Here is a 27,523-nt window from a genome sequence, read left to right on the forward strand (position 1 = left end):
CTCATTTTGACAAGTATTCAGCCCAAGTACTCCTAATGGCTTTCCTGTGCACTTACAACATCTCAGACGAGACTGGACATTGTAGGGGCGTAGCTGCTCATGCGGATATGCCCTCACGTAGGATATAGTGCACCCAGCCTTAGGGATGAAGGTCAGCAGTAGGGTTGACTTACCTATGTCTTATGGCGTGTAATGGTGGCATGGCACACAGGACTGTACACTGTGTCGACTTTGGATTTCTCTGCACCAAGACAAGCAGCCTGCAGTGACAGCGTGCATGGCCTTGGTGAGGGGTCCCCCAGTGCACAACCAGTGCTGCAGCCCCAGAGGACCCCCTTCGTTACCCATGCCCTAGTTACCAGGGGTACCACTTACTAGGGACATGTAGGGGTAACTGAAGTTGTGCCAATCGTGGTACAGTGTTTAGGAAAGATATGGCACTGGGATCCTGGTTTGCAGGGACCCTGTGCCCTTACAGCCAAAAATCACATCAGGCAAAACGTGAGGGCTAACTCTGTCAAAAGAGGCACTTTCCTACAGGAAGGTTCTAAAAAAATGGTTTGGTCATTGAAATTACCATTGTGAATTAAGATTTTATCAAAACCAGCAAATACCGTGGCAATAAGAACATATTTAGTCAATACTGGGGGTGGGGGGGGATGGAGGCTGGGTTGCAGCGGAGGGCTGTGCCAAGCCCAGGTCCTGGCCACTTGGCACATGGAAATCTTAAAGGCCAAGACTAGTATTCAGTCTGCTCTGTTGGGGCTTTGGAGGTTGGGTACTGAACAGATGGCATGACTCAAAGCCACATCATGTGCTAGGCACTTGCTGGGCACAGATAAAGGCAATGCCAAGTGGGTATTACAGTGGGATGACAGCCTGTAAGGTGTACCCAAACCCGATGGCATGTTCCAAGGTCCCGATGGGCACAAATTGCCATAAACTGGTTAATATAGACGGCTGGAAATTACAACGCTTATATACAGCAGATGTGTCCATAATTAAATTCTGGGCTCGAACAAAGCCCACATCCAGTGGGTTCTCAGAAGGGTTGTACTTGGGTGCGTTCAGTTTATTTTTGTTTTTGCAATAATATACTTGAGAATTCCTCTTACCTTTAATGAACATTATGGTTAAACACCAAGGCCCTGATTCAGAGTCTGTCGGAGGAGTATGCGCTATTTATCGCATCCGATAAAATCGGACACTGTACGGTTCCAAGTGGCATCGATTCGGAGGTTTTGGGGAAGAGCATGCCGAGTTTGTGGTTCATTGCACAACAATGTGGATGTTATGGTAAATACTGCACTGTTTTCTCCGACATCCCGGCAGGTTTGACCTGCTGAAATTTAACAAAGGATGAGTGAGGTTTTTAATGCTCCTGGTAATTGCCAGGTGTGCTAAATTGTATTTATATAGTGCTTACTACCCCTTACGAGGTGTTGAATACCACTCAACTTGGAAATTCCGACCCCTGCACAAACCAAGGGGTCAGTAAAAAACGACCCACTCATAATCAGGGGCCATAACAAAGAGAAGAACATTATTTAGGATCCAAAACCAACATAAAAAGGCTAAACTTCACCTGTTTTGCTGAGCCGAGCCACCATACCTCCACCCAAATGCACTGCTCGCGACATCACATATAGCAGCCATGGACATCCCATAGGTCACGAACAAAGACGCCACAAAGACACGGACGTTTCAGATTATAGATTTATACTTCGTCCTCCTAGATGATATTGTGCACCGAGAATAAGTGCCCCTATAACATTGCTATGACGGTGTGAGGAGTCCCCTCTACACACCGAAGACGCGGAGAAGGAGACGAACATCGGAGGAACAAACAAGGAAGAGGCGACGAAGGAGACGGTTTCCGTGGACGAACAGCACCCAACCCAGGAGAAGCAGTACACCGACGGCCGCTCCAGGAGCAACACGCTTGAGTCCAGCCCTCCAATGTTTGGAGAAGAAGCTGGGACTCCTTCCCCCCCGGCCCAGGAGGATCGTGGGTTAAGACAAGTACCCGAGGCTGGGTTCTTTTCTCTGCGGGGCTGGTGGGCAGGAGTCAAGGCTCACAACCCCTTACTACACTAAGCCTCCCCCTTGCACTTAGGCACAGCATGACAGGGACACCGGTGAAGGGTGCACTCCCCCCCTAATGTTTTTTTTTGTAAACCTCAGATCAGAGATCTGATTCTTGTTTTCTTTCTCTTCTGTTGTTTCTCTCTACCACGCCCCGTGACGTCCACTGACAAGCCACAGTCTCCCGTCACCTCCCGAGGACGCCCAGTGATACCAGGCAACATCTCTGTAGCAAGAGAAGAAAAGAACCCCAATAGGACTTGAACTGAGCTTTACCCTATTCATTACCCTATGCCCCAATTCAGCCCTGAATCTGGACCAGGAGGGCATTAAGCAGGACGCTATCGTTTTTTTTGTTTGTATTACTTACATCTCCTTAATATAAAACAAAAACCTCCTCATAGGAGACCGCAAGAAAGAAATCTCCCCAGTGTGTTTTTTTTTTTACATAACCCTGAGGTCCGCCCCTACCAGTAACGGTCTTACAGTGGTGTCAGAAGTGGGATCGGGTGTCAGGTAAACATGACACAACCCCTTACGATGGAAGAAATGATGACCCAATTAGTCGAAGGGCAGCCCCATCTTCAGCTAGTGTTTGAAGAACAGACGAAAATGGCACAACGGGAACGCGAAGCCTTTCAGACTGCCTTGAAAAAACAAGCTGCCCTTATGTCCGCTAACCAGCAGGTCCAGGACACAGCCATTTTACGTCTCACTGATGCCATAACAAGTGCCCGAGTACACCCCTACGTCCCCAGTACTGTCTTGCAGAAATATTAAGAAGGGGACGACCCAGACTTTTTTTGTGTGAATTTTGAGAGGGTGGCGTCCACAGCTGGATGGCCCCCGGAAAGATGGGGACAATACATCGCTCCTTTACTTTCGGGCGTACTACAAGCGGCCTTTCAGGCCGCCAATCCTGCCGGAACCACCCCCTATACCGAGGTAAAGCGGGCCATCCTTGAAAGGTTAGGATGTGACCCCGAATATTACCGTGCCTGCTTTCGGAAGGAAAAATGGGTGACCGGAGACAATCCGAGGGCTCTATACTACAGGATAAGAGATCTGGGGAATCGTTGGCTCCATCCGTCCACTGCCACAATGGACGAGGTGACAGAGAAAATCTATTTGGAAGAATACTTAGAGGCCCTCCTTCTTCAGACTAGGTCATGGGTCAAACAACACCCCCATCTTACAGTAACAGTCGCCGTCGACTTGGCGTGTGCCTACCACATGTCCCCCGATTTTAAAACACAACCTCAACGACCCTCCCCAAACCTCTTGCGTCCCCACTCGAAAACAGCTACAGTCGTCCCCTTTCCAATCCCATGAGGCAGATATCCAGACCACCTATAGGATCACAACCATTACAGGGAACTCAGCCATTACAGGGACCACAGTGTTTCCACTGCGCAGAGTGGGGAAACATAGCCCGAAACTGCCCTTCTCGACCCCCTTCTCAGGAACCCATGGACGTAGGTTACACTCGAGGTCGCATTTACAAGGCGGGAGAACCTCCACAGAGATACCAGAAACGAATACTAGTAAACGGGAAAGCAGTCGTGGCTTTCTTAGATACAGGGTGCCACCACACAGTGGTCAGCTAGGAACTGTTGCCTAAGACCCAACCTGTAGGAAAGGAATACGTACAGGTCACATGCGTACATGGGGAAAAGAAGTTATACCCTTTGATAGAGGTCTTATTAACGATAGACGGAGAACCGCTTCTCTGAAAAGTAGGGGTAATACCCTCCCTTCCCGAATCAGTGCTCTTAGGGACCGACTTGCCCCGTTTTCACGAGTATCTCTCATCCCTTTCTCCCCCTTCGGCCGTAGCAGGGTGGCTGGGAAACGCCCCGTTTGCACAGACCCCAAAAGAGGGAGGCCCATATAAAAGACCCAAGACACGTAGGGAAAAAAGGGCAGAAAGACTGAAATTCCGCCAGGCCTGTGATATGTTGTCCGCCCCTGTTCTTGTCTCCCCAGAAGCACAGGAAGATGACCCGGGGAAGGTAGGCCCCATTTTTTGTGTAAAAAAAGGCTTATTGTATCGGGTACAAGAGAAAAAGGGCACACCAAGGAACAGTTGTTGGTACCCCGGCCCTTCCGTGAATATATATTGAATCTTGCACACAACCAGGCAGGGGGTAGTCACTACGGGAAAGAACACACCATAAAATATCTGCTCCATAGGTTTTACTGGCCTGGGGTATACCAGGAGGTAGCGAAATATTGCGCATCTTGTACCCGATGCCAGTTGTCTAACAACCATGTCCTCCCTCGGGCCCCCTGCAACCACTACCTATTATCGATATCCCGTTTCGACGGGTAGGCATGGACCTTTTGGGGCCACTGCCTTCGTCAGCGCGGGGCCACCAATATATACTAGTCCTAGTGGATTACGCTACAAGATACCCAGAGGCAATACCCCTAACCAGTACAACCACCACGGCCATCGCCCAGGCTATGGTCTCCTTCTTCTCCCGTGTAGGATTTCCCCAAGAACTCTTAACCGATCAGGGTACCCCCTTTATGTCCCGACTAATGAAACAGATCTGTACGTTGTTCGGCATTGAGCAGATCCGAACAGCTGTATACCATCCACAAACCGACGGCTTGGTCAAGAGATATAACAAAACAATAAAAACTATGTTAAGGAAAACCATAGAAAAGACGGGGAGGGACTGGGATCGGCAACTGCCCCTAGTGTTATTCGCTATCAGGACCCATGAGCAGAAGTCTACGGAGTTCTCCCCTTACGAATTCCTCTTTGGGCGACCACCCCGTACTCTTCTGGACATGGCAGTCGAACAATGGGTTGAAGAAGAAGACGAGAGCAAACCGTTATTACAGTATAGCACGACACTAAGGAATACCCTAGTATCCCTGTGGGAAAAAGTCCACACAAATATGGAGAAAGCCCAGGAACAGCAAAAACGCTCCTAAAACAAAAACACTAAGATAAGGGAATTTAACGTAGGAGACCATGTCCTCATATTACTACCGACCACCAATAAGAAGCTACTGGCCACATGGCAAGGGCCATATAAAATCCTGGATAAAGTAACTACTGTATCCTATCGAGTGGCTGTCTCCCACAAAGCACAGACAGGACAAACCTATCACGTTAACCTATTAAAAGCTTGGGAAGGACCCCTACCGTCTATACCAGGTAAAAGCTCCCCCATACATCACATCTCCCTGTGTAGACACCTTGATATCCCTTCAGTCCCTTCGCACCTTGACCAGGCAGAATCCGTTCACATAGGTCCCCAACTCACGGAAGAACAAAAACAACAGCTATTGACCTTGTGTTCTTCCTTTTCGGACGTCATATCAGGTAAACCAGGACATACAGACCTGGTCGAACACCACATAGGCACAGTAAACGCAAAATCAATCAGGCTAAGACCATATCGGATACCCGCTGCCAGAAGACAGGCTGTAAACCAAGAGATACAAGCAATGCTGACAGCAGATATCATTGAGCCCTCCCACAGTGCTTGGTCCTCCCCAATCGTGCTGGTCCCCAAACCCGATGGGAGTATTAGGTTTTGTATGGATTTTCGGCAATTAAACTCCATCTCAAAGTTCGACGCTTACCCCATGCCCAGAGTGTACGAACTTATAGATCGTCTAGGGGATGCCAGAGTGATGTCTACAATCGACCTCACCAAAGGATATTGGCAGATTCCTATGTCCCTTGATTCCCGAGAAAAGCCGCCTTCTCTACCCCTTTCGGACTGTTCCACTTCAAAGTTCTCCCCTTTGGGCTACATGGAGCCCCGGCAACGTTCCAAAGGCTAATGGACATCTTACTGCGTGAACATCACACCTATGCTGTAGCATACCTAGATGATATTGTTGTCCATAGCCCTGATTGGGAGACGCACCTTGTACATCTACGTAACATCCTACAGACACTGAAGAAGGCGGGTCTTACCATCAATCCCAAGAAAACTACCCTTGGTACCGACCATATTCGTTATCTCGGGTATGACATCCAAGCCGGACAAATCAGGCCACAGATAGATAAGTTAGAGGCTATAAACAATATACCCCGTCCCACCACAAAGAAAGAGGTCCGTTCCTTCCTTGGGCTCATAGGTTATTACCGCCGGTTCATACCTCACTTTGCAGCCCTTGCAAGCCCCCTCACCGACCTTCTCACGATAACCATGTCCAGGAAACCCCTCCACTGGTCATCCACACAAGAGCACAGTTTTACACAACTCAAAAAGGCCATATAACGCACCTGTACTCGTATGCCCCAATTATCAAAAGACCTTTGTGCTTCAAACAGATGCCTCAGGTAGGGGTTTAGGAGCGGTTCTCTCCCAACCTGACAAAGACGGGTTTCTCCTCCCTATCCTGTACCTGAGCTGCAAGCTATTCCCTAGAGAAACCCGTTATGCCACGATAGAACAGGAGTGCTTAGCCATTAAATAGGCCATCGAAGCCCTCCAGTACTATCTGTTAGGACGACAGTTCCTGTTATTGACTGATCACGCCCCATTGACTTGGCTCTCTCAAAACAAAGACTCCAACCCTAAAATTCTCCGTTGGTTCCTTGCCTTACAGCCCTTTTCTTTCCGGACCATGCACGCCCCAGGGCAACTACAGACGAACGTTGACTTCCTCTCCCGACATCCAGCATCAGAATGGCCCACACGTCCATTCCAGGAGGGGAGGTACTGTGAGGAGTCCTCTCTACACACCGTGACACCCGAGAAATGTATGATGGCGGCCGCGACACGGCAAACAGGAAGTCAGGTTAGCAGTCTAGTAGACCAACCGGACTTTCCTAACGAGCCACCAATCAGAGCCAACTCGGGCAGAGCTATGGGGGATATAAAGGCGGAGCAGGGAATACCAGGAAGTGCAGCAGCGAAAGAAGAAGACACGGACGCGGAGAAGGAGACGAACATCGGAGGAACAAACAAGGAAGAGGCGACGAAGGAGACGGTGTCCGGGGACGAACAGCACCCAACCCAGGAGAAGCAGTACACCAACGGCTGCTCCAGGAGCAACGCGCTTGAGTCCAGCCCTCCAACGGTTGGAGAAGAAGCTGGGACTCCCTCCCCCACGGCCCAGGAGGGTCGTGGGTTAAGGCAAGTACCCGAGGCTGGGTTCTTTTCTCTGTGGGGTTGGTGGGCAGGAGTCAAGGCTCACAACCCCTTCCTACACTAAGCCTCCCCCTTGCACTTAGGCACAGCACGACAGGGACACCGGTGAAGGGTGCACTCCCCCCCTAATGTTTTTTTTTGTAAACCTCCGATCAGAGATCCGATTCTTGTTTTCTTTCTCTTCTGTTGTTTCTCTCTACCACGCCCGTGACGTCCACTGACAAGCCACAGTCTCCCGTCACCTCCCGAGGATGCCCAGTGATACCAGGCAACATCTCTGTAGCAAGAGAAGAAAAGAACCCCAACAGGACTTGAACTGAGCTTTATCCTATTCATTACCCTATGCCCCAATTCAGCCCTGAATCCGGACCAGGAGGGCTTTAAGCAGGACGCTATCGTTTTTTTTGTTTGTATTACTTACATCTTAAAATAAAACAAAAACCTCCTCATAGGAGACCGCAAGAAAGAAATCTCCCCAGTGTGTTTTTTTTTTTTACATAACCCTGAGTGGCCCGCCCCTACCAGTAACGTTCTTACAGACGGTTAACATTTGTACTCCCAGTTAATATGCATAGGGAAAAGGCTGTATGGTTACTTACCGAATTCTCTTTTTAATGCAGGAGAACAAAGTTACAAAATATTACTTTAAAAAGGATGGTATGTCCCAGGAAATTCTGCTGCACTGTTTTCCAAATATTTCTATTCGTTTTATAGCAAAAGGAACCCTAGAGGGGTCCCCATCTCACAGCATCCCATAAGGCGTTACCAGAGTACGGAAGCCTCCACTGCAGTACCCATGAGACCAACTCATGCCACAGGGTGTATTCCATACCAATCACTCTTTCTTAGTCCGCCGACAGTCTTTGATTCGATTTAAGGGTCAACCACCAGATCCATCAGGGGGTGGAATGAGGATAATTCACTCTCCAACAATCTAAATCCATCGGCCCATTCAATAAAATGATCTCCATTTGCACCAGACCCTCTCAAACTTCCTAGAGTAACCCCTGCCTTCGTGCACCACTCTCCTGCATACACATGTTCATGCCAGGTTGCCCCATTGATTTAGTTGGCACTTGTAGCCCCCAATTTTTTAGGCTATGTCTTTTTACCACTACAAAACCTAGCATATAAAAAAGAGCAGTGTCAATCTAGGGAGGTAGACGCCCTCTGCAATACCCAGAATTACCAGTTGGGGAGTATGAGGAACTAACCACTATAATAGCCTCCAGTTCACTCATCACTTCCTCCCAGTAAGGAAACCCCCAGATTGCATTAGGAATGTGACAGCTTTCACCTGGAATTTCAAGTAGCTGGGCGTTGACCCATCTACTCTGCTTATAGTATATATGATATAGTGTTTTTAATTGAAAAAGGCATTTTCAAGCCATGATCGCAACCTCTCTGGCATGCATCAGGGCCGCCTCCCAATCACCATCCTCCTGGGGGGGTCCCGAGTATCCCTCTCATGTGGATCATGGTCTCTGCAAGTCATTAGGTTTATTGATAAGGCACCCAGTTTTCTGTTTTTACTTATCAGAGTGTTTCCTGTCTGTATTTATTTTTAAAAGCAGAACATTTTTGAAAATTGTGACTTTTCATGCCATCTTTAGTAATATTCCTGGACAACAGATAAGCTGATAGCAAGTGAGGTTAAAAAACAGGTTGAGATTTCCCTAAATACAGGCACATGTTAACACATGCGTATTATAATGCTGATATGTACCTGTGGGTGCAGTGTTTTGCTATATTTGGCTACTTAATTTGGTAAAACGCGAAAGGGAAGGTATAAGTGTGTGTTTATCAGTTAAATATGGAAATACCTTTTTATGACTCCATTTAGTCTCCAAATAACATAATAGATAAATATCAATAAGATGCCCAAAAAAAAGGTATAACTTCAGACGGAAAGGTTAAAAAAAACACCATAAAACCGGCAGCCCTAATTGTTAATGAAGGTGCAATAAATGTATGTCCCAGGTTTGTGTTTTAGCCCCCACCACCAACACCAAGCACCCTAGAGGGCTGCTGTCCGGTATATCTGGACAGCAGAGCTTCAGTCAGGACAAGTTGAAGTTGCAAATATTAGTAGAGTTGGGTGTGGGACAACTCTTGTTCATTTTGTAGTGCCTCAAATGATCTCATTTCAGGGACTTGTCTCCCTACAAGTGAGTGGAGGCCAATGTTTTGACTGCTCGCGACTACCATGCCATGCTGGGGGGGTGGGGGGGGGGGGGGGGGGAGTTCGAGGACTTGAAACATCAGTGGTAATGTATGTGGGGGTGCACCACCCTGACCAGGCCGTCCAGTAGTAGACATCGCTTAGCTCGGGCTTGGTCCTTGGAAACCCTCTAGTCCCACTGAATCGAAACGAGACGGCGACAGAGCTTGACACAGAAGAAGCTACACCAGTTGATGGTGGTCGAGGTCCTCCTTCACCAGGTCCTAGGTAAGGCGGACCGAAGTTGCTGACTTATGAAACCTGAAGGCCCAAGTTCTAAACCTGGCTTACGCACTCTGACAAATGGTGTAATTCAGAGTAAATTGACCTACCAGAGCCAAAAAGAATGAATGTATGTGAGGTGTAAAGTCAATGTGTACAAAACCTCACTCTTGGCCGCAATTTGGAGCCATCACCGTACATCACCGTACACCCCACCCATTTGCAGTACTCACTTGCTCCCAGCTGTACGATAACCACACATATGTAGTATCAGTATTGTAAGGCATGTTTGAATGTCTCTTTAGAATGGACAGATGCGGAACAACAATGGCACAATTGCTTTAAAAGTGAATAAACAAAAGCACCATTAAACCCCAGCATTACCACCCAAGCACAAGATGGAAGGAGAAGAAACGACCAAGCCGCATATGAGGTACAGTCTCAGGCTTTGCCGGTAACACCACACATGCTTTCATGAACAAACCTGATTCCATGGCCACTTCACCTTTAACTGCTTTGCCACGCTGCAGTGGGATGGGAGACGGCTGCGGCTTCGGGCAGAAGTTTGGAGTTGGACAAACATTTGGCTTTCGGGGGTCCTTTGTACTGATGAGCTGCATACCTATGCCCTAGGAACCAGAGGGAAAACACAGAGCCTTGAGTGCTGGTGCTGTCCTTCCAAGCGCTTCACAATCCTCACCATAACACTATTAGTGCTAAAACCCGACTCAAGCCGGGCTCGACCAGATCAACAAGTCTCTGAAGCAAGGTCAATCTTTCCCAGCACTTGCCTTGGTCCCACAACTTGTGTTAGGGTTTTACCTCTGCTCTGAAGCCATCACCCCCTCAAGGCCACTGAGTATCATTGTGTGTTCCCTCCGCTTCAAACACCCTTGACTCCTCCAGCATCAGTCTCCGCTGCCTCCCACCCCTGCCACATTCAGTCTTCCTACTTTGCTTCTAACGTTTCAGTCAATATTGGTTGTCCCTGGCTTTGTTTCCCAAAGTCTCTCACTTACCACTGAACACTGTTGCCTCAAACTCTTACACTGCATGTTACTTCCTGTCTCCTCCACTTCTGACTTCCACATTCATCCCTGCCTTCAGTAGGCTTCCCCCAGACCATGATATATCTTCCACACTGCGTCAGCCTTACCACCGTTATTTCGGTCTCCTCAGACTCACACACTTTACATCCTATACACTCCGAATCTTACTTGCCCTACAACTGCACTGTGCTTGGACACCTTTCCACCACTCGAGGTAAGGTCATGGTTTCCTTCTTCCAAGCTTCATGTATTCAGGTTTCTTCCTTCAACTGGTTAATGATAACCCTCTCTTCACAACCGCGGTACTCCATGTGTGAACCCTTACAGCCATAGCAGGAGTGTTAGATTTCTGAGATGGGCCTTTCTACAACCAGTCACGCTTCAAGTCGGTCTTCTAGCGAAAGGATACAGCGATACTCCCACCCAGCACTGGGCGCCTCAGCTAGACTGGCCAGGACCATAAGCACACAACAAAGAGAAAGAAAGTTGTTAGAGTCGGGGATCTCTGGTTGGCGCAAGGTTGCCCTTGTGTCAAGCAGGAACCCTCTCCTCCACGTCAAGGCGCAGGATAACCCCTCGCGAATGACCCTTGCTCACCCTCTAGGTGCGTGGCGTGAGCAGCCAAGGCGATTCCTCAGGCGTTGTTGGTTAAGCACTTACAATCATACACACAGTAAATACATCAATCCCCCCAGAAACGGACACCAGACTTGGATATATATAAAAATACGCTTCTTTATGTAAAAATAAGGATATATATCTCAGCAGACTTATCACAAGACCAATAACGTTTTCGCTATGCCACCAGGTTGTAAAGCAGGCAAATGTTCTTTGTTCGTAGTCTCAAATAGAGACCTTGTAGTCTCTTGCAAATGTTACTTGTGGTTCCAGTACTCACAGAGATCGGCTCCTGCGAACGGGGAAATAAGGCGTTGCGGGCCCCGAGCCCGATACTGGAACTTCTTTCGTGATGTGGAGAGTCGGCACAGGTCGGTGCGACTCTCAGCTTGGGAAGTGTTCTTGGGTCCTCAATCAGCAGGTGTGGGCACGTAGGCAGGCGCGGCCAGCGACCCTTTAGCACGGCGGTGCCAGAGGGTCTCCACAGCGGGGGCGGCGCGGCCTGAGATGTCCGGGGATAGCGAAGCGGGGTCGCAGGGCACGGTCAGTGCAGCTGGATGACCCGGCGTAGATCACAGTCGTCGGACGGCTTCCGGCGGGAGGGGTGATAGCGCGGTCAGCGCGCTCCAGTAGCAGGCGGTGACAGGGATGCAGGCGGCCTGGCCCGGGGACAGAGAGCGGCTCTGGACGGAGCGGGGCTCTCACGGGTTTGAGGCAGGCAAGCTTCTGGGTGTCACGGCCCTAGGAGGGGCGATGAGGGGCGCAGTCTCTTTCCAGCGGGATGCACACACGGCTCGAATTGGAGGACGAGCAAAAGCACAGAGAACCCACTGGTCCTGGGGTTCAGTTCAGGGGGCAAGCTCAGATCAAGCCCTTGGAGAATGTTCAAGCACAAAGTAGCAAAGTCTTTTCAGTAAGTCTCTTCCTCTCCTTTCTCAGCAAGGCAAGCAGCAGGCCAGCTCCTCCAGCGTCTTCTTCTCCTTCTAGTCGGGCAGAGGTTCTTTGTGGTAAACAGGATTCTGCTTTCTTAGGAGCCAGGCTCCTACTTTTATACCATGATTCTTTTGTTCTTTAGCGCCAGGGGGCCTAGGCCTGGCTCAGTCCAGTTCTGGAGCACTTTGTTCTGGTAACTCTGCTCTTTCCTTTCAGCAGCAGGGCAGAGACATCAGCCGCCCCACAGGGGGTGGCGCCGGCTTTGTGGTGGCAGAGCACAGGTCTATTCAAGAGTCAAGGTGTACTCCTCCCACCCATCCAGGTGTCACCTTTTTACCCACCACCTGGCAGCCAACCTGTCTCTGGGGATCCCCCCACCCTGCTCCTTACTGTTGCTAGGCAGAACACACACACACACAGCAGAGGCGGACTGAGATGGTCAGGTCAGTAAATACTAACTTTCTAAAAGTAGTATTTACAAACCCAGGATATTAAAATAAACTTGACTACAAGAAGTATTTTATTATTCTGAGTTCAGGCATACTAAACTTGACACTCTACCATGCTCTCTGAGTCCACTGGGGTCACAGCGTTGGCGTGATCTCAGCAGCCCATTCTGGCCTATGGAGAGCAGGTAGCCTTCAATAGTGAAGAACGAAAATGGCTGTAATTCACTACTAAGACATGCCACACACATCAGGGCATGTCCTACCTTATACCTACAATGCACCCTGCCCTTGGGCCTACCAGAGGGGTGGCTAATATGTGGGTAAGGGAAGGTTTAGGGACTGGCAAGTGGGGGCACTTGCGTAGTCAGCGCGACGGTCCCAGACCGCGCACAGGGTCTGCGGTGGCAGACCCTAGACACATTTTTTCAAGGCCGCTTTCTGTGAGTGGCGCAACCAGCGCTGCAAGCCCACCAGCAGCATTGGCATTCACAAGCCCTGGCACCCCTGGTGCACTTTACTGGGGACTGACAGTGAATCCAATAAACCAATCATGAACATCAATTACAGGTACACTTTACCTAGGGAGCACTTGCACTGCGGCACGGATTAGCCGTGGCGCGGTGCCCTGAGCGGACAACACCAGCAAAACAATCGAGGCACACCATCAAAAAGTGGAAGGGAAACTCACGCCAAGGTGCCAGGTCTAACACGTGTCCCCTCCAGCTGAAATGTGGGGAGAACTACCCTTGCCCAGGGGGTTCCTCGTCACTAAGGCGGAAATACCTGGACAGACCGTCAGCGTTGGCGTGATCTGTACCAGGACGGTGTTCCACCGTAAAGTCCATACCCTGTAGGGAGATGGACCACCTCAACAGCTTCGGGTTCTCACCCCTCATCTGCATCAACCATCTGAGGGGCCTGTGGTCCGTCTGAACCCGGAAGTGAGACCCAAACAAGTAGGGTCTTAGCTTCTTCAGCGCCCAGACCACAGCAAATGCTTCTCGCTCAATTGCACTCCACCTACTTTCCCGTGGAAGTAACCTCCTACTGATGAAGGCTACGGGTTGGTCCCAGCCCTCCTCAGTCATCTGTGAGAGAACAGCCCCCACACCATGCTCTGAAGCGTCCGTCTGCACTAGGAATTCCTTGGAGAAGTCAGGGGCCAAGAGCACGGGCGCCGTGCACATGGCAGTCTTCAGGGTGTCGAAAGCTTTCTGACAGGTGTCAGTCCAAATCACGTTCCTGGGCTGCTTCTTGGAAGTCAGCTCTGTCAAGGGGGCAACAATCGTTCCATAGCCCTTGACAAACCTCCTGTAGTACCCAGTGAGCCCCAGGAAGGCCCTCACTGCGGTCTGCGTCTTGGGGGGTTCCCAAGCCAGGATGGTCTCAATTTTGGGTTGCAAGGGTGCCACCTTGCCACTCCCCACTTGGTGTCCCAAGTACACCACGGAACCCTGCCCGATCTGGCACTTGCTTGCCTTGATCGTGAGGCCTGCTCGGCGCAGAGCCATCAACACTTCCCAGAGGTGGTGCAGGTGTTCGGGCCAGGTGGCACTGAACACTGCGATGTCATCCAGGTAGGCGGCACTGAACGCATCCAGCCCAACCAGTACCTGGTTGACCAACCTCTGAAAGGTGGCAGGGGCATTCTTCATCCCAAATGGCATGACTCGGAACTGGAAGTGCCCATCTGGTGTAGAGAATGCTGACCTCTCTTTGGCCCCATCGGTCAAGGCGATCTGCCAGTACCCAGACGTTAAATCAAACGTGCTGAGGAACCGGGCAGCCCCCAGCCGATCAATGAGCTCATCAGCTCTGGGGATGGGGTGCGCGTCAGTCTTCGTTACTGAATTGAGTCCTCTGTAGTCCACACAGAACCGGAGTTCAGGTGTGGCTCCTGGCGCAGCAGCTTTGGGGACCAAGACCACGGGGCTGGACCAAGGACTGCTGGAGGACTCAACCACCCCTAGCGCAAGCATTTTGGAGACCTCCTCCTTGATGCAAGCTCTGACCCTGTCAGTTACCCTGTAAGCCTTGTGCTTCACAGGTAAGCTGTCTCCTGTGTCCACGTCATGGACGCACCAATCTGTGACACCAGGAACCAGGGAGAATCTGTCGGAAAACTGCCCCAGCAAGTGGCGGCAATCTTCCTGTTGTTCGGGCGTCAGGGTGGGTGAGAGGTTAACCCCATCCACTGACCCATCTTTCTCAGAGGCCACTAAGAGGTCAGGAAGAGGCTCGGTCTCCTCTTCCATTCCATCATCAGTGGCCAGCAGCATGCCCACTTCGGTCCTCTCTAAGTGGGGCTTAAGGCGGTTAACATGTAGGACCCTCAAAGGGTTCCTGGGAGACCGCATGTCCACCAAGTAGGTGATAGGACTTTTGCGCTCCACAACCTCAAATGGACCTCTCCACTTATCCTGAAGTGCACAAGGCTCCACTGGGGCCAAGACCCACACCTTTTGTCCAGGTTGAAGCTCTACCAGAGTGGCATTCCGGTCGTACCACCGCTTCATCTCCTCCTGGCTGGCTTCCAGATTTGCCTCAGCAAGTTGCCTGAAACGCCTAGTCTGGTTTCGGAAGGCCAGCATGTAACTATATACATTCTGGGGAGGTTTCCTGGGAGATTGCTCCCAGCCTTCCTTCACCAAACTCAGAGGTCCTCTTACCGGGTGACCATACAGAAGCTCAAAGGGGCTGAACCCTAGAGACTTCTGTGGCACCTCTCGGTAAGCGAAGAGCAGGCATGGCAAGAGGACGTCCCACTTACGCCTCATTGGACCGTCCAGGCCCATGATCATGCCTTTGAGGGTTCGGTTGAATCTCTCAACCAACCCATTTCCTTGGGGGTGGTAAGGAGTGGTGAACTTGTAAGTTACCCCACACTCCTTCCACAGGGATTTCATATACGTGGATATGAAATTGGTCCCCCTGTCGCTCACCACCTCTAGAGGGAATCCCACTCGGGAGAAAATTCCCATCAGGGCCCGGCCCACCACGGGGGCCGTCACTGTCCTCAGATGGATGGCTTCAGGGTACCGGGTGGCATGGTCCACCAAGACCAGGATGAACCTGTTGCCCAGGGCTGTCTTGGGGTCCAGAGGCCCCACAATATCAATACCCACTCGTTGGAATGGCGTACCGACCACGGGGAAAGGTTGCAGAGGAGCCTTGTGCTTCCCTCCGCTCTTACCACTTGCCTGGCAAGTCTGACAGGTTCTGCAGTAGGAATCTGAATTCTTGTGCATTTGGGGCCAGTAAAAGTGGGTGACAAGCCTGTCATAGGTCTTGTCCATCCCCAAATGTCCTGCTAAAGGCACATCGTGAGCCAGCCCCAGTAGGAAGGTTCTGAACTTCTGGGGTACCACCAGCACACGGGCTGACCCAGGTTCAGCAGCCTTAGGCTCGGAATACAGGAGGTCACTCTCCCAGTACACGTAGTGTGTTTTGGCCTGAACACCATTGGCCTGGTCTGCAGCCTGCTGCCGCATACCCACGAGAGAAGGGCATTCTTTCTGCTCCCTGCAGAATTCCTCCCTGGAGGGACCTCCTTCTTGCTGCCAATGGGTCAGCTCAGGCAAGTCTCCCAGTTCGGCAATCTGTTCCCCGGTAGGCTCCAGAGCATCCCCCTCAGGGTCTACTTCCTCCTGGGCCGTGGGAACTTCGGTGGCTGGTTTCCCGCGCCTCCTGCGCCTTCTCCCTAAGGCCGGTTCCTGGACCTCTCCCTCAGGCTCCAGGACCCTCTCAACACCCCTACTGGCTGCCATGGACCGGGTGGTCACGCACGCCCAGTCGGGTAGACCCACCATCCTCAGATGCGTGGTCTTCTCCACCTTTTCCCAAGGGGAGCTCTCCAGGTCGTTCCCTAGCAGACAGTCTACAGGCATGTCAGTTCTCACAGCGACTTGTAGAGTACCAGAGACCTCCCCCCACTCAAAGGGAACTTGAGCCATTGGACAACGACTCTCTATGTTGTCAGCATTGACAACCCTACAGTAGGCATTGGGTACAATCTGCTCTTGAGACACCAGGTGTTGCCTCACCGAGGTCACGCTGGCTCCTGTATCTCTAAGAGCCTCAACCTTCCTTCCATTGATGGTCACTACTTGCCCATATTTCTTAGTGTTAGAGGGTAAGTAGGTTTCAGGGACCATCTCACTGTCTCCTAGCGAGACTAGGGTCATCTGCCCGGGACCCCCACCCTCCTGGACTGCTACCTCCTCCCCAAAGTTAACACTAGCTACTTGCCGGGGTGGAGCACCAGTGGGTGCGGTCTTACCAAACAGGCGACACTTAGGATCAGAGGCAATGTGACCCGGGTCACCACACCTATAACAATTGAAGGGCCCCTTTGGAACAGGTCTACCTGTCGGGGCCCCGTTCTGCTGCGGGGGTGGGGGAGGCTGAGAACCCTTCTGCTGGTTCCCTTGGGAATTACTTTGGGGGCCTTTTTGGAACCCCTTCTGTTTACCCCTGTCCCCCCCACTCTTCTGCTGGGGACCCTGCCCACCTTTGGCGGAGTCTCCCACTTGACCCTTGTGGACCCTGGTGCTGAGCCAGCGGTCCGCCTCCTCAGCAAGCTTCCTCGGGTTGGACAGCTTGCTATCAATCAGGTGCTGGCGTAGCTCAGGAAAACATTGACTGGACAAGTGCTCCCATGCAATTAAATCAAGCAGCCCTTGATAATCATTCACTTTGCTACCCTTCACCCAACCATCCAGCGCTCTGCAGAAAAAGGTCACATACTCCACATACGTACTCTCAGGGATCTTCTTAGTCTCCCTGAACCTCTGTCTATATAGCTCAGGAGTTAACCCATACCTTGTCATTAAAGCTTCCTTCATATGGGGGTATGAGGCTTGGAGATCTAAGGGCAAATCTAACAGTGTGTCACGCCCTTCAGCAAGGAACCTTCCCCACAACCCCGCTCCCCAGTCTTTCTCAGGGACCCGGTGTGAAGACATGGCCACCTCGTAGGCTCTAAACCACTGCCCTATGTCATCCTTTCTAAAATACTCCTTTACTACATCTTTGGGGATGTACACCTTGGACTCTACCTGCACCGGTGGAGTGCTGCCACCAGAAGGAGCGGTATCCAAACTTTTCGCCTTCAGCTCCAACTCCTTCAATCTTATATCATGCTCCATTTGGCGTTGTTGTGCCTTCAGGGCCAACTTCTGCTTTTCCATTTCCATTTGTCCTGCCAACTTTGCCATCTCCATTGCATGCGCCCTGTCTGCTGCCCTGTCTGCCAGCTCCTCTGGCGACCGGACTCTGCTGGGCTCCTCAAGGTTGTCGGGTGGAACGATGTCCCCCGCATTCCGTGGGTCTCGTGACTCCTTCCAGGCTCTCAACGCCTTGGTGTACTGGGGCTTCCTCTTGAATCCAGCATGGGGGACTCTGAATTTTACACTGTAGCCTTTCAATTGCTCCATCGTGTAGCCTTCCAGTCTCTCCCAATCCACCTCATCTATTCCAGAAATCACAGAGAGTGCTCTCCCAGCGGAGAGTGAGCTAGGCATGGTTGCAGTAATGGCAGATGTCTCAACAAAGTTCAAAAATTAAAAACCTGTGGCTGCGTTATTTGGTCTGCTCTCACTATCTGGTGATTAATAATTCACTGTACGTAAATTACAAGTGCAAATCCGAAATCCCAGCCGCTGCCAACAATGTTAGAGTCGGGGATCTCTGGTTGGCGCAAGGTTGCCCTTGTGTCAAGCAGGAACCCTCTCCTCCACGTCAGGGCGCAGGATAACCCCTCGCGAATGACCCTTGCTCACCCTCTAGGTGCGTGGCGTGAGCAGCCAAGGCGATTCCTCAGGCGTTGTTGGTTAAGCACTTACAATCATACACACAGTAAATACATCAATCCCCCCAGAAACGGACACCAGACTTGGATATATATAAAAATACGCTTCTTTATGTAAAAATAAGGATATATATCTCAGCAGACTTATCACAAGACCAATAACGTTTTCGCTATGCCACCAGGTTGTAAAGCAGGCAAATGTTCTTTGTTCGTAGTCTCAAATAGAGACCTTGTAGTCTCTTGCAAATGTTACTTGTGGTTCCAGTACTCACAGAGATCGGCTCCTGCAAACGGGGAAATAAGGCGTTGCGGGCCCCGAGCCCGATACTGGAACTTCTTTCGTGATGTGGAGAGTCGGCACAGGTCGGTGCGACTCTCAGCTTGGGAAGTGTTCTTGGGTCCTCAATCAGCAGGTGTGGGCACGTAGGCAGGCGCGGCCAGCGACCCTTTAGCACGGCGGTGCCGGAGGGTCTCCACAGCGGGGGCGGCGCGGCCTGAGATGTCCGGGGATAGCGAAGCGGGGTCGCAGGGCACGGTCAGTGCAGCTGGATGACCCGGCGTAGATCACAGTCGTCGGACGGCTTCCGGCGGGAGGGGTGATAGCGCGGTCAGCGCGCTCCAGTAGCAGGCGGTGACAGGGATGCAGGCGGCCTGGCCCGGGGACAGAGAGCGGCTCTGGACGGAGCGGGGCTCTCACGGGTTTGAGGCAGGCAAGCTTCTGGGTGTCACGGCCCTAGGAGGGGCGATGAGGGGCGCAGTCTCTTTCCAGCGGGATGCACACACGGCTCGAATTGGAGGACGAGCAAAAGCACAGAGAATCCACTGGTCCTGGGGTTCAGTTCAGGGGGCAAGCTCAGATCAAGCCCTTGGAGAATGTTCAAGCACAAAGTAGCAAAGTCTTTTCAGTAAGTCTCTTCCTCTCCTTTCTCAGCAAGGCAAGCAGCAGGCCAGCTCCTCCAGCGTCTTCTTCTCCTTCTAGTCGGGCAGAGGTTCTTTGTGGTAAACAGGATTCTGCTTTCTTAGGAGCCAGGCTCCTACTTTTATACCATGATTTTTTTGTTCTTTAGCGCCAGGGGGCCTAGGCCTGGCTCAGTCCAGTTCTGGAGCACTTTGTTATGGTAACTCTGCTCTTTCCTTTCAGCAGCAGGGCAGAGACATCAGCCGCCCCACAGGGGGTGGCGCCGGCTTTGTGGTGGCAGAGCACAGGTCTATTCAAGAGTCAAGGTGTACTCCTCCCACCCATCCAGGTGTCACCTTTTTACCCACCACCTGGCAGCCAACCTGTCTCTGGGGATCCCCCCACCCTGCTCCTTACTGTTGCTAGGCAGAACACACACACACACAGCAGAGGCGGACTGAGATGGTCAGGTCAGTAAATACTAACTTTCTAAAAGTAGTATTTACAAACCCAGGATATTAAAATAAACTTGACTACAAGAAGTATTTTATTATTCTGAGTTCAGGCATACTAAACTTGACACTCTACCATGCTCTCTGAGTCCACTGGGGTCACAGCGTTGGCGTGATCTCAGCAGCCCATTCTGGCCTATGGAGAGCAGGTAGCCTTCAATAGTGAAGAACGAAAATGGCTGTAATTCACTACTAAGACATGCCACACACATCAGGGCATGTCCTACCTTATACCTACAATGCACCCTGCCCTTGGGCCTACCAGAGGGGTGGCTAATATGTGGGTAAGGGAAGGTTTAGGGACTGGCAAGTGGGGGCACTTGCGTAGTCAGCGCGACGGTCCCAGACCGCGCACAGGGTCTGCGGTGGCAGACCCTAGACACATTTTTTCAAGGCCGCTTTCTGTGGGTGGCGCAACCAGCGCTGCAAGCCCACCAGCAGCATTGGCATTCACAAGCCCTGGCACCCCTGGTGCACTTTACTGGGGACTGACAGTGAATCCAATAAACCAATCATGAACATCAATTACAGGTACACTTTACCTAGGGAGCACTTGCACTGCGGCACGGATTAGCCGTGGCGCTGTGGAAATGTGGATTTTCCTGATCAGTTATGTCCCCTATCTTGGACCCCAACGGTTCTATATGCATGTTACAAATACATGTATGTTCCCTCCAGTTCCAGTTTCTAAGAACGCAAATATATGTGTGTCTACCGTCGACATGTTCTCTGTCAGATCCGCCATCAATGGGCTGGATATTCGATTCCTAAGTATGAAAGGCCACCGACTTTATATGGCTAAGTTACTCCATTTTTACAGTTCAGGCAAGTAGGCCCGATTCTGTCCTCAAAGCGTTTCCCTGCTCTCTGTCTTTTGACAGCTTCAGCTTGAGCTCGCATCTGTATCCATGAACTTTGTCCTACTCCCTGTGCAGCTAACGGTGCCTGCCTCGGCCAGTTTTCGCCTGCCTGCCAAGAAGCTGTATTTCACCTTCGAATTATCTATTTTGCTCTTCAGCCGATGCATTCCTGTCTAGTGATTTAGGTAAACATTTCCTTTAGCTCACAAGCAAAGGACTCAGCCTTTCCGTCCTCCTGCAAGTGATTCATAGCCCTGCTGCCATGGAAAGTTGTCTGCCTCTCGCATCTCATATAGACACTTAGGCGTTTGTGCACGCACACAGTCAGTATAGAATAGATTCTGTCCGAGAGTCCTTCCTTGTGGATAACATAGTTCTTTAAACATAGGATGTTAGATATGATTTGGGATTAGGTTGACTTGACCCCCCAGACTTCTCGTCTCCACATGTAGAGCTAAATGTCAAGTCCCTTCACCCCCTAGTTGCACGTCACTCACACGTCATGCTGCTGCGCGCGCATCTATGCCAAGTATTATCTTATAGATCCACCTATGTCTGATAATCCTAACCAATCATGTTTCTTTTATTCCTTATTACGCCTAGTTTCGATTACGTACCTGTTATGTTACTTTTCTTATCAAATGTTACGCCTTCTACATTCGTTTCATTGTAATGTACTTATTATAAAAATGCATGTCTGTCAATAAAGTATTGTACTTCACTTCCTGAACCCTCGTGGTGACGGAACCTGAAGGCCGCGACTCGAGTCGGCCATTTTGAGTGGAATAAAGCCCATTTAGAAAACCTCTTATACCACGGATTCTGCCTCTTGTTATTTTTGAGCTATTTTAAGATTCCGTATGAAATTCAGTCCGGTAAAGAAGATTTTATTTACCACATAATGGCGCCCGAATAGGGACACTTTCTCATCTCACGCGCCGGCGGTGCGTTGCAGGCCCGGTCTCCTGCCACAGCTGGACGGACCATAAACGCGTACCAGCAGGATTTCCTGTAAGCTCCCTCCGGTCAAGCGGGGGCGACTGAGGCTGCGATCAACCCAGACGAGGCGGTGAGAAGTGCGAAGTATCCCGACCAGAGCCTAGCTGAGAGAGCAAGATCCGAGGTATACAGAGGCCCACCAGATATTTCGAAATCCCGATGTCCAGAGGGTCCGCTGTCCGCAGTCATCGAGTCCTGTCCATTCTCTGAGGCCTTCCGTTTCAAGGAGCTACTCGGTGAGTACCATCGCCGGGGAGGCGTGTTGACGCGCACATAGGTTGTGCCGGTCAAGACGGATTTGGGTACACAAATCCGGTCTGCACTGTTTAGCAGTGTATATGTACTGTTTAGCAGTATATCAAGTATTCCGAAGTATGCAGTTATTGTCAAGAATTCAGCGTGGTGATTAGTTAGGCAGACTGTCATCATTGTCGGTCATTGTTAAATGTTTAATGTTTAATGTTTTCAGAAATGTCTTGCATATTGTGGTATGAATGATTGTTCATTGTACACTGTTCATTATTGGGGTTTTTTCGTATTAAGTAAGTTCAAGAGTAAGTATCAGATCAGTTGTCAATATGCCGCTCTTCTCGAAGTTAAGACAGATTACTACCAGAAAAGGGGTGCTTGAAGAAGCAGTTCCTATTCCTCCTAGGGACACTCCAGGGCATTTTATGTACCATAAGCATGGCTTAGATGCCATATTGTTTCTTGATCTATGGGTAGATTATACCAAGGGATTGCCGGAAAGTCAAAGGTGGCCCGTAGCGGGAACCTGGGATGCAGAATGCATCATGAAAGTGGAGGAAGAGTTATGGAAAAGAAAGGTCAGACAATCACAGAAAGACGCTGTTGAGTTATGGCGTAAAGAATCTCATAGACGAACAGAAAAAGCACGTAGACAAGAAGAGAGGAGTAAAGAAAGTTCAAATAAAGTTCAAGAAAATCTATTAATTAAGGAAGGTATCCGAGTGAAATCAGAACAAGTAAATAGACAAAGAAATGCTCTTATGAATGGTATGTATCCCCTTCTAGCCGAAGGACTACCTAAGGCTGCTCCAGAGATGCCAAAAGACTTGCCACCCCCATTATTTCCAATTAAGGTACATCCAAAAGGGCATCCCAGAACCGCAGAAGATGTTTTTCTTTCCTCATATCTAGACGACGCAGCTCCCGAGTATGCTAACGCCGCACCACATAGACCGTCTGGTGTAGGGGTTCAACGTCAGGATCAGGTATCTGTCCCCGTGCAACAGCAAGACCCGACACAAGCTTCGGCAAGCACATCTGTTTCCGCATCTGTCTCCGCAGTCGACTCTACAGAGGTATCGACACCCATAGTTGCTGTGTCACGTTCAACGAACCCATTCACACCCGACGCCCCAGATGGGGCCACGGGAGGTGCTAGCATTACCTTTACACCACCTAGAATAAATAAACTTGTCTTTCAAGAGTCAGCACATTCACGTACACCTAAATTCGTAAGTGAACGTACGCTTAAGGAACTCCTTGTAAATTGTAGATATGACCCGGTGGTTGGTAAAGAGGACGAAATGGTCCTGGCATCATTACGTATCAGGCGAGCCGCAGAGTATTTAGCAAGGTTACCAGGAATGACTACGCATCTAGATAACATATATCATTTTGTTCAAACAGGACGAGATCCAGGATGTATTAACAGAGCTATGGAATTCCAGAAAGTAGAAATACAGGGGGAACTGTTACGTTTCCTCATAAATTGTGTGATCAGAAATCAAGACCGCCCGGGGGTAGACCCGAATGCAATGCTTATTCTTACAAGATGGAGTCAGAATATATCAGAAGGGAGACACGATAAGCAAAATTGTATAATAGCCATGTGCCGAAAAATCCGTAAAGAAATAGAGCGTATTCATGAAGAAAGATTGGGAACAGACGAGTTTGAGCAAGATGAAGTGTCCGAATCAGGGAATTCCGCAAGACAGTCAGAGACCATAGCCTATGTAGGCAGAGGAGGATCCTGTGATAATGCTAGATGTTTTTCTGATCCCATACACTCAGTATGCCCAAATAATAGCAGAACGTATCCGACGCCTATAATAAATCTGAAGTCTCCTGAACATTCGTTTCAAGCCGCAGATAAAATACTACGAGAACGAAGGGGTTACCACCTCCTCGATTCCATGGATGAGCAAGAATTAGCCAGATCAGCCGTTCACTGGATTGACAGTCCTGAAAAATACGGTGATGAGACCGTAGCACACACGTTTTTTAATCTCAGTACAGATGAACAACGTTTAGCTGGAATCTATATGATTCAGCAACTCCTCATATTATATAAGAGCCAACATGCTGACCCTGGTCCTTTACCTGATATATTAACGGAACTACTCACGAACAGATGGAGAGGTTCTAGTAACAAGCTAATTAAAGAGATATTAGTGTCACGTAAGCAGTATGTCCTTTTTGTAAGTCCGGATTCTCTCTCGCTGCCCCGCAGAGAAAGAGCGCCGTACTATATGGATAGACAAAATCCCCTACGAGAAGTGCACCCAATAAAAGGCGAAGACAATGAGTTTCACCGTGTATTTGTTTACACACCCATATCAAAAATGGAATTATTAGAAATGAAAAAAGTAGTACCTAGTCATGACAAAGACCCAGCGGGTTTCCACCGAGAAATTAAAGACATCTTACTGATGGGAGAGTACACCTTTCCTGATATTATGACGATATTAAAGGTGCTTTTGCCTGCTGGCATTTATGAAAAACTGAAAGAAAAAGAGTGGGAAGTGGGTGACCAAAAGATAGACTGGACAGCATTAGCAGAGGAAGAAAGGGGCCGAACTGCAGGTTCAGGGCTCGGGGATAAAGTTAAACTGTTACCAGGTTTACTAGTACAGGTACTGCCACGTTTATTAACTACAAAAAAGGAAGATTGGGGTGCAATCACAGCCTGCAAACAAAAGCAAGATGAAGACACAAGCGATTATTATGCTCGATTTGAAAAATGTTTTGGTATAAATAGTGGTATAAAAGCAAGTAGTGACTCATATCCACATTTATTTGTGACAAAATTAGTGGAAAATGCATTGCCTCCAGTAAAGAATAGAATATTGAAATTCGAGAGTACCTGGCAAAGTAACACTCCGTCGCAAATGCTACAAATGTTACAGTATCATCACAATAGAATTAGGGATGAACAAGAACACGAGCATAGACGCATGAAGGATACAAAAATGAAAATGCTAGTTTCTCAGACAGTACCAGCAGATGGTCACAAAAAGGGTGTGACACATTCTGGTGATTCTGCAGTTCCTGTAAAGGGAACCTGCAATTACTGTAAACAACTGGGCCATTATGTACACGATTGTCCAGTCCTGAAACGTAATATAGCTACAGGTATTGCAAAGGAGAGACCACGATTAGTTAGACAAGATCAGAATGAACAAGGAGCTATGCAGCATGGACAGTCCATGCCAGTTCAACAACAGTCCATGCCAGCCTCACAGCAACCCATACAGTTTGTGCCAGCTGCACCACCGTTGCCTGCTACTGCCACACAAACCACAACACGACAAATGTATCAGACTGCACAGTATGAATACCCTGAGTATCAGCGTTACGCATGAACCAGCCTAGAGAGGGAAGTTGACTTACCGCTTATCGAGATTCCTGTAGATCAAGAAGGACCTTATGTACATAGTGAATTATTAGGTCAAGATAGAAAATTCTTACTCGATACAGGGGCAAGTCGAACAACCATAAAACGTAGTGAAGTTCCAGGGGCACCCCTCTCAGGCTCTCAAAATGTTTCCCTTGGTTTTTCGGGAAAACCTATTGTTAATGAAGTATCACAGCCTCTACCACTTACGATAGGACCTTTGACACGAACTACAGATTTATTGCTTACTAAATCATGCCCAGAAAATCTGTTAGGAATTAAAACTCTGAAAGCACTAGGAGCCATAATATGTTGTTCTCCGGAAGGAGTAAGGTTGTTTTTACGTGATTTTAAAGGTCACTATGTGTCTAGAGACATGGATCCCCGACTACAGACTTTACCAGTACATCTATGGGCACAAGGCCCTACGGATGTTGGCTGCATGAACATTACACCCTATCGAGTCACACTGAAAGCAGGAGTGGTACTACCACGAATGCGACAATACAAGTTACCGCATGATGCTGTAGTGGCTTTGCTGAAAATCATTGATGAGCTGATTGCCCAGGGAGTAGTTGTAGAAACAGACTCCAATGTATGTAATTCACCGATAATTCCGATTCTTAAACGAACTGATCCTACTGCCCCACCAGTGTACCGATTGGTTATTGATTTGCGTGAACTAAACAAGTGCATTGTACCACAATTCCCTGTGGTCCCTGATATATCATCATTGTTGACAGCAATTGATTCCGAAGCAACATTCTTTACTGTAATCGATCTCAAGAATGCCTTTTTCAGCGTCCCAATAGATCCGGAAAGCCAATACTTGTTCGGATTCAGTTTAAATGGGCGCAGTTTTAAATTCTCACGCGCTCCCCAAGGATTCACAGAAAGCCCCAGCATCTACAGCCAAGCACTGAAACGAGAACTTGACAGTATCCACATGCCAGTCAATACTGCACTGCTTCAATATGTCGATGATCTGCTGATCACAGCGAGAAGCGAGCCAGAATGTGAAAAAGCTTCTCTGACAGTTTTACATTTCCTAGCCGACAAGGGGCACAAGGTGTCTCCTTCTAAGCTGCAATTCTGTGTCCAGCGAGTTATTTATCTTGGTCACTCGCTGTCCAAGGAGGGAAGGCAGCTTACACCAGACCGCATCCAGTTAATTGCTAACATGTCAATACCCCAGACACAAAAGGAGGTGCGGGCTTTCATAGGCCTCACTTCATATTGTAGGCAGTGGATCCCTCAGTACGCATTTCTAGCAAAACCACTCATTCAGTTAACCACACAGGAGGCAGCCACATCGACTGTTCTCCCTTGGACTCAGGAACATACACAAGCTTTTGAAAGCCTAAAGGAAGCTTTATGTCAAGCACCTGTTTTAGCAACACCATGTTATAGCAAACATTTTACACTCTTTGTTACAGAACGCGAAGGTACTGCCTTGTCAGTACTCACTCAGGATCAAGCAGGATCACGCAAGCCATGTGCTTATTTTTCCAGTACATTAGATCCCGTAGCTCAGGCTTTGCCTGCATGCCTGAAATCAGTGGCAGCGACAGCTTTAGCAATCAGACAAAGCGATGCCATAGTATTAGGACACCCATTGACAGTACAAGTACCACATGCAGTAGAGGTTCTTGTGAACCGAACACAAACACAACACTTGACCATAGCAAGACTTACCGGTTATGAACTGACATTGTTTCAACCACACATAGAGATCCGACGGTGTAATACATTGAATCCTGCTACACTATTACCTGTAATTGGAACAGACCCACTAGCTCATGATTGTGTTGAAATCATTGAAATAAAGACGAAACCTAGACAAGACTTGACAGACGTTCCATTGTTAGATCCAGACCTGACGTTGTATGTAGACGGATCGTGCATGAGAACAAATACAGGAGATTTAGTGACCGCGTATGCAGTCACAACAGACACTGAAGTTATTGAGACAAATTGTATAGATACTTTGTCAGCCCAAGCAGCAGAACTTATTGCTCTAACACAAGCCTGTATTCAAGCCACAAATAAGAAAGTTAATGTATACACTGACTCACGTTATGCATTCGGAGTTGTACACG

General features: G+C 49.3%; 1 protein-coding gene across 1 annotated transcript in view; it reads right to left on the reverse strand.

The window, feature by feature from the left end:
- The window catches only part of LOC146813443 (ovostatin-like), a 365,994-nt gene that overhangs the window by 89,359 nt on the left and 249,112 nt on the right, over positions 1-27,523 (reverse strand). Inside the window, exon 17 of the mRNA XM_085620205.1 lies at positions 10,139-10,283. Coding sequence (XP_085476331.1) covers positions 10,139-10,283 — 145 coding nt within the window. The remainder of the gene's footprint in view (positions 1-10,138; positions 10,284-27,523) is intronic.

Source organism: Triturus cristatus, chromosome 7 (genome assembly GCF_964204655.1).
Source record: "Triturus cristatus chromosome 7, aTriCri1.1, whole genome shotgun sequence".
Lineage (NCBI taxonomy): Eukaryota > Metazoa > Chordata > Amphibia > Caudata > Salamandridae > Triturus > Triturus cristatus.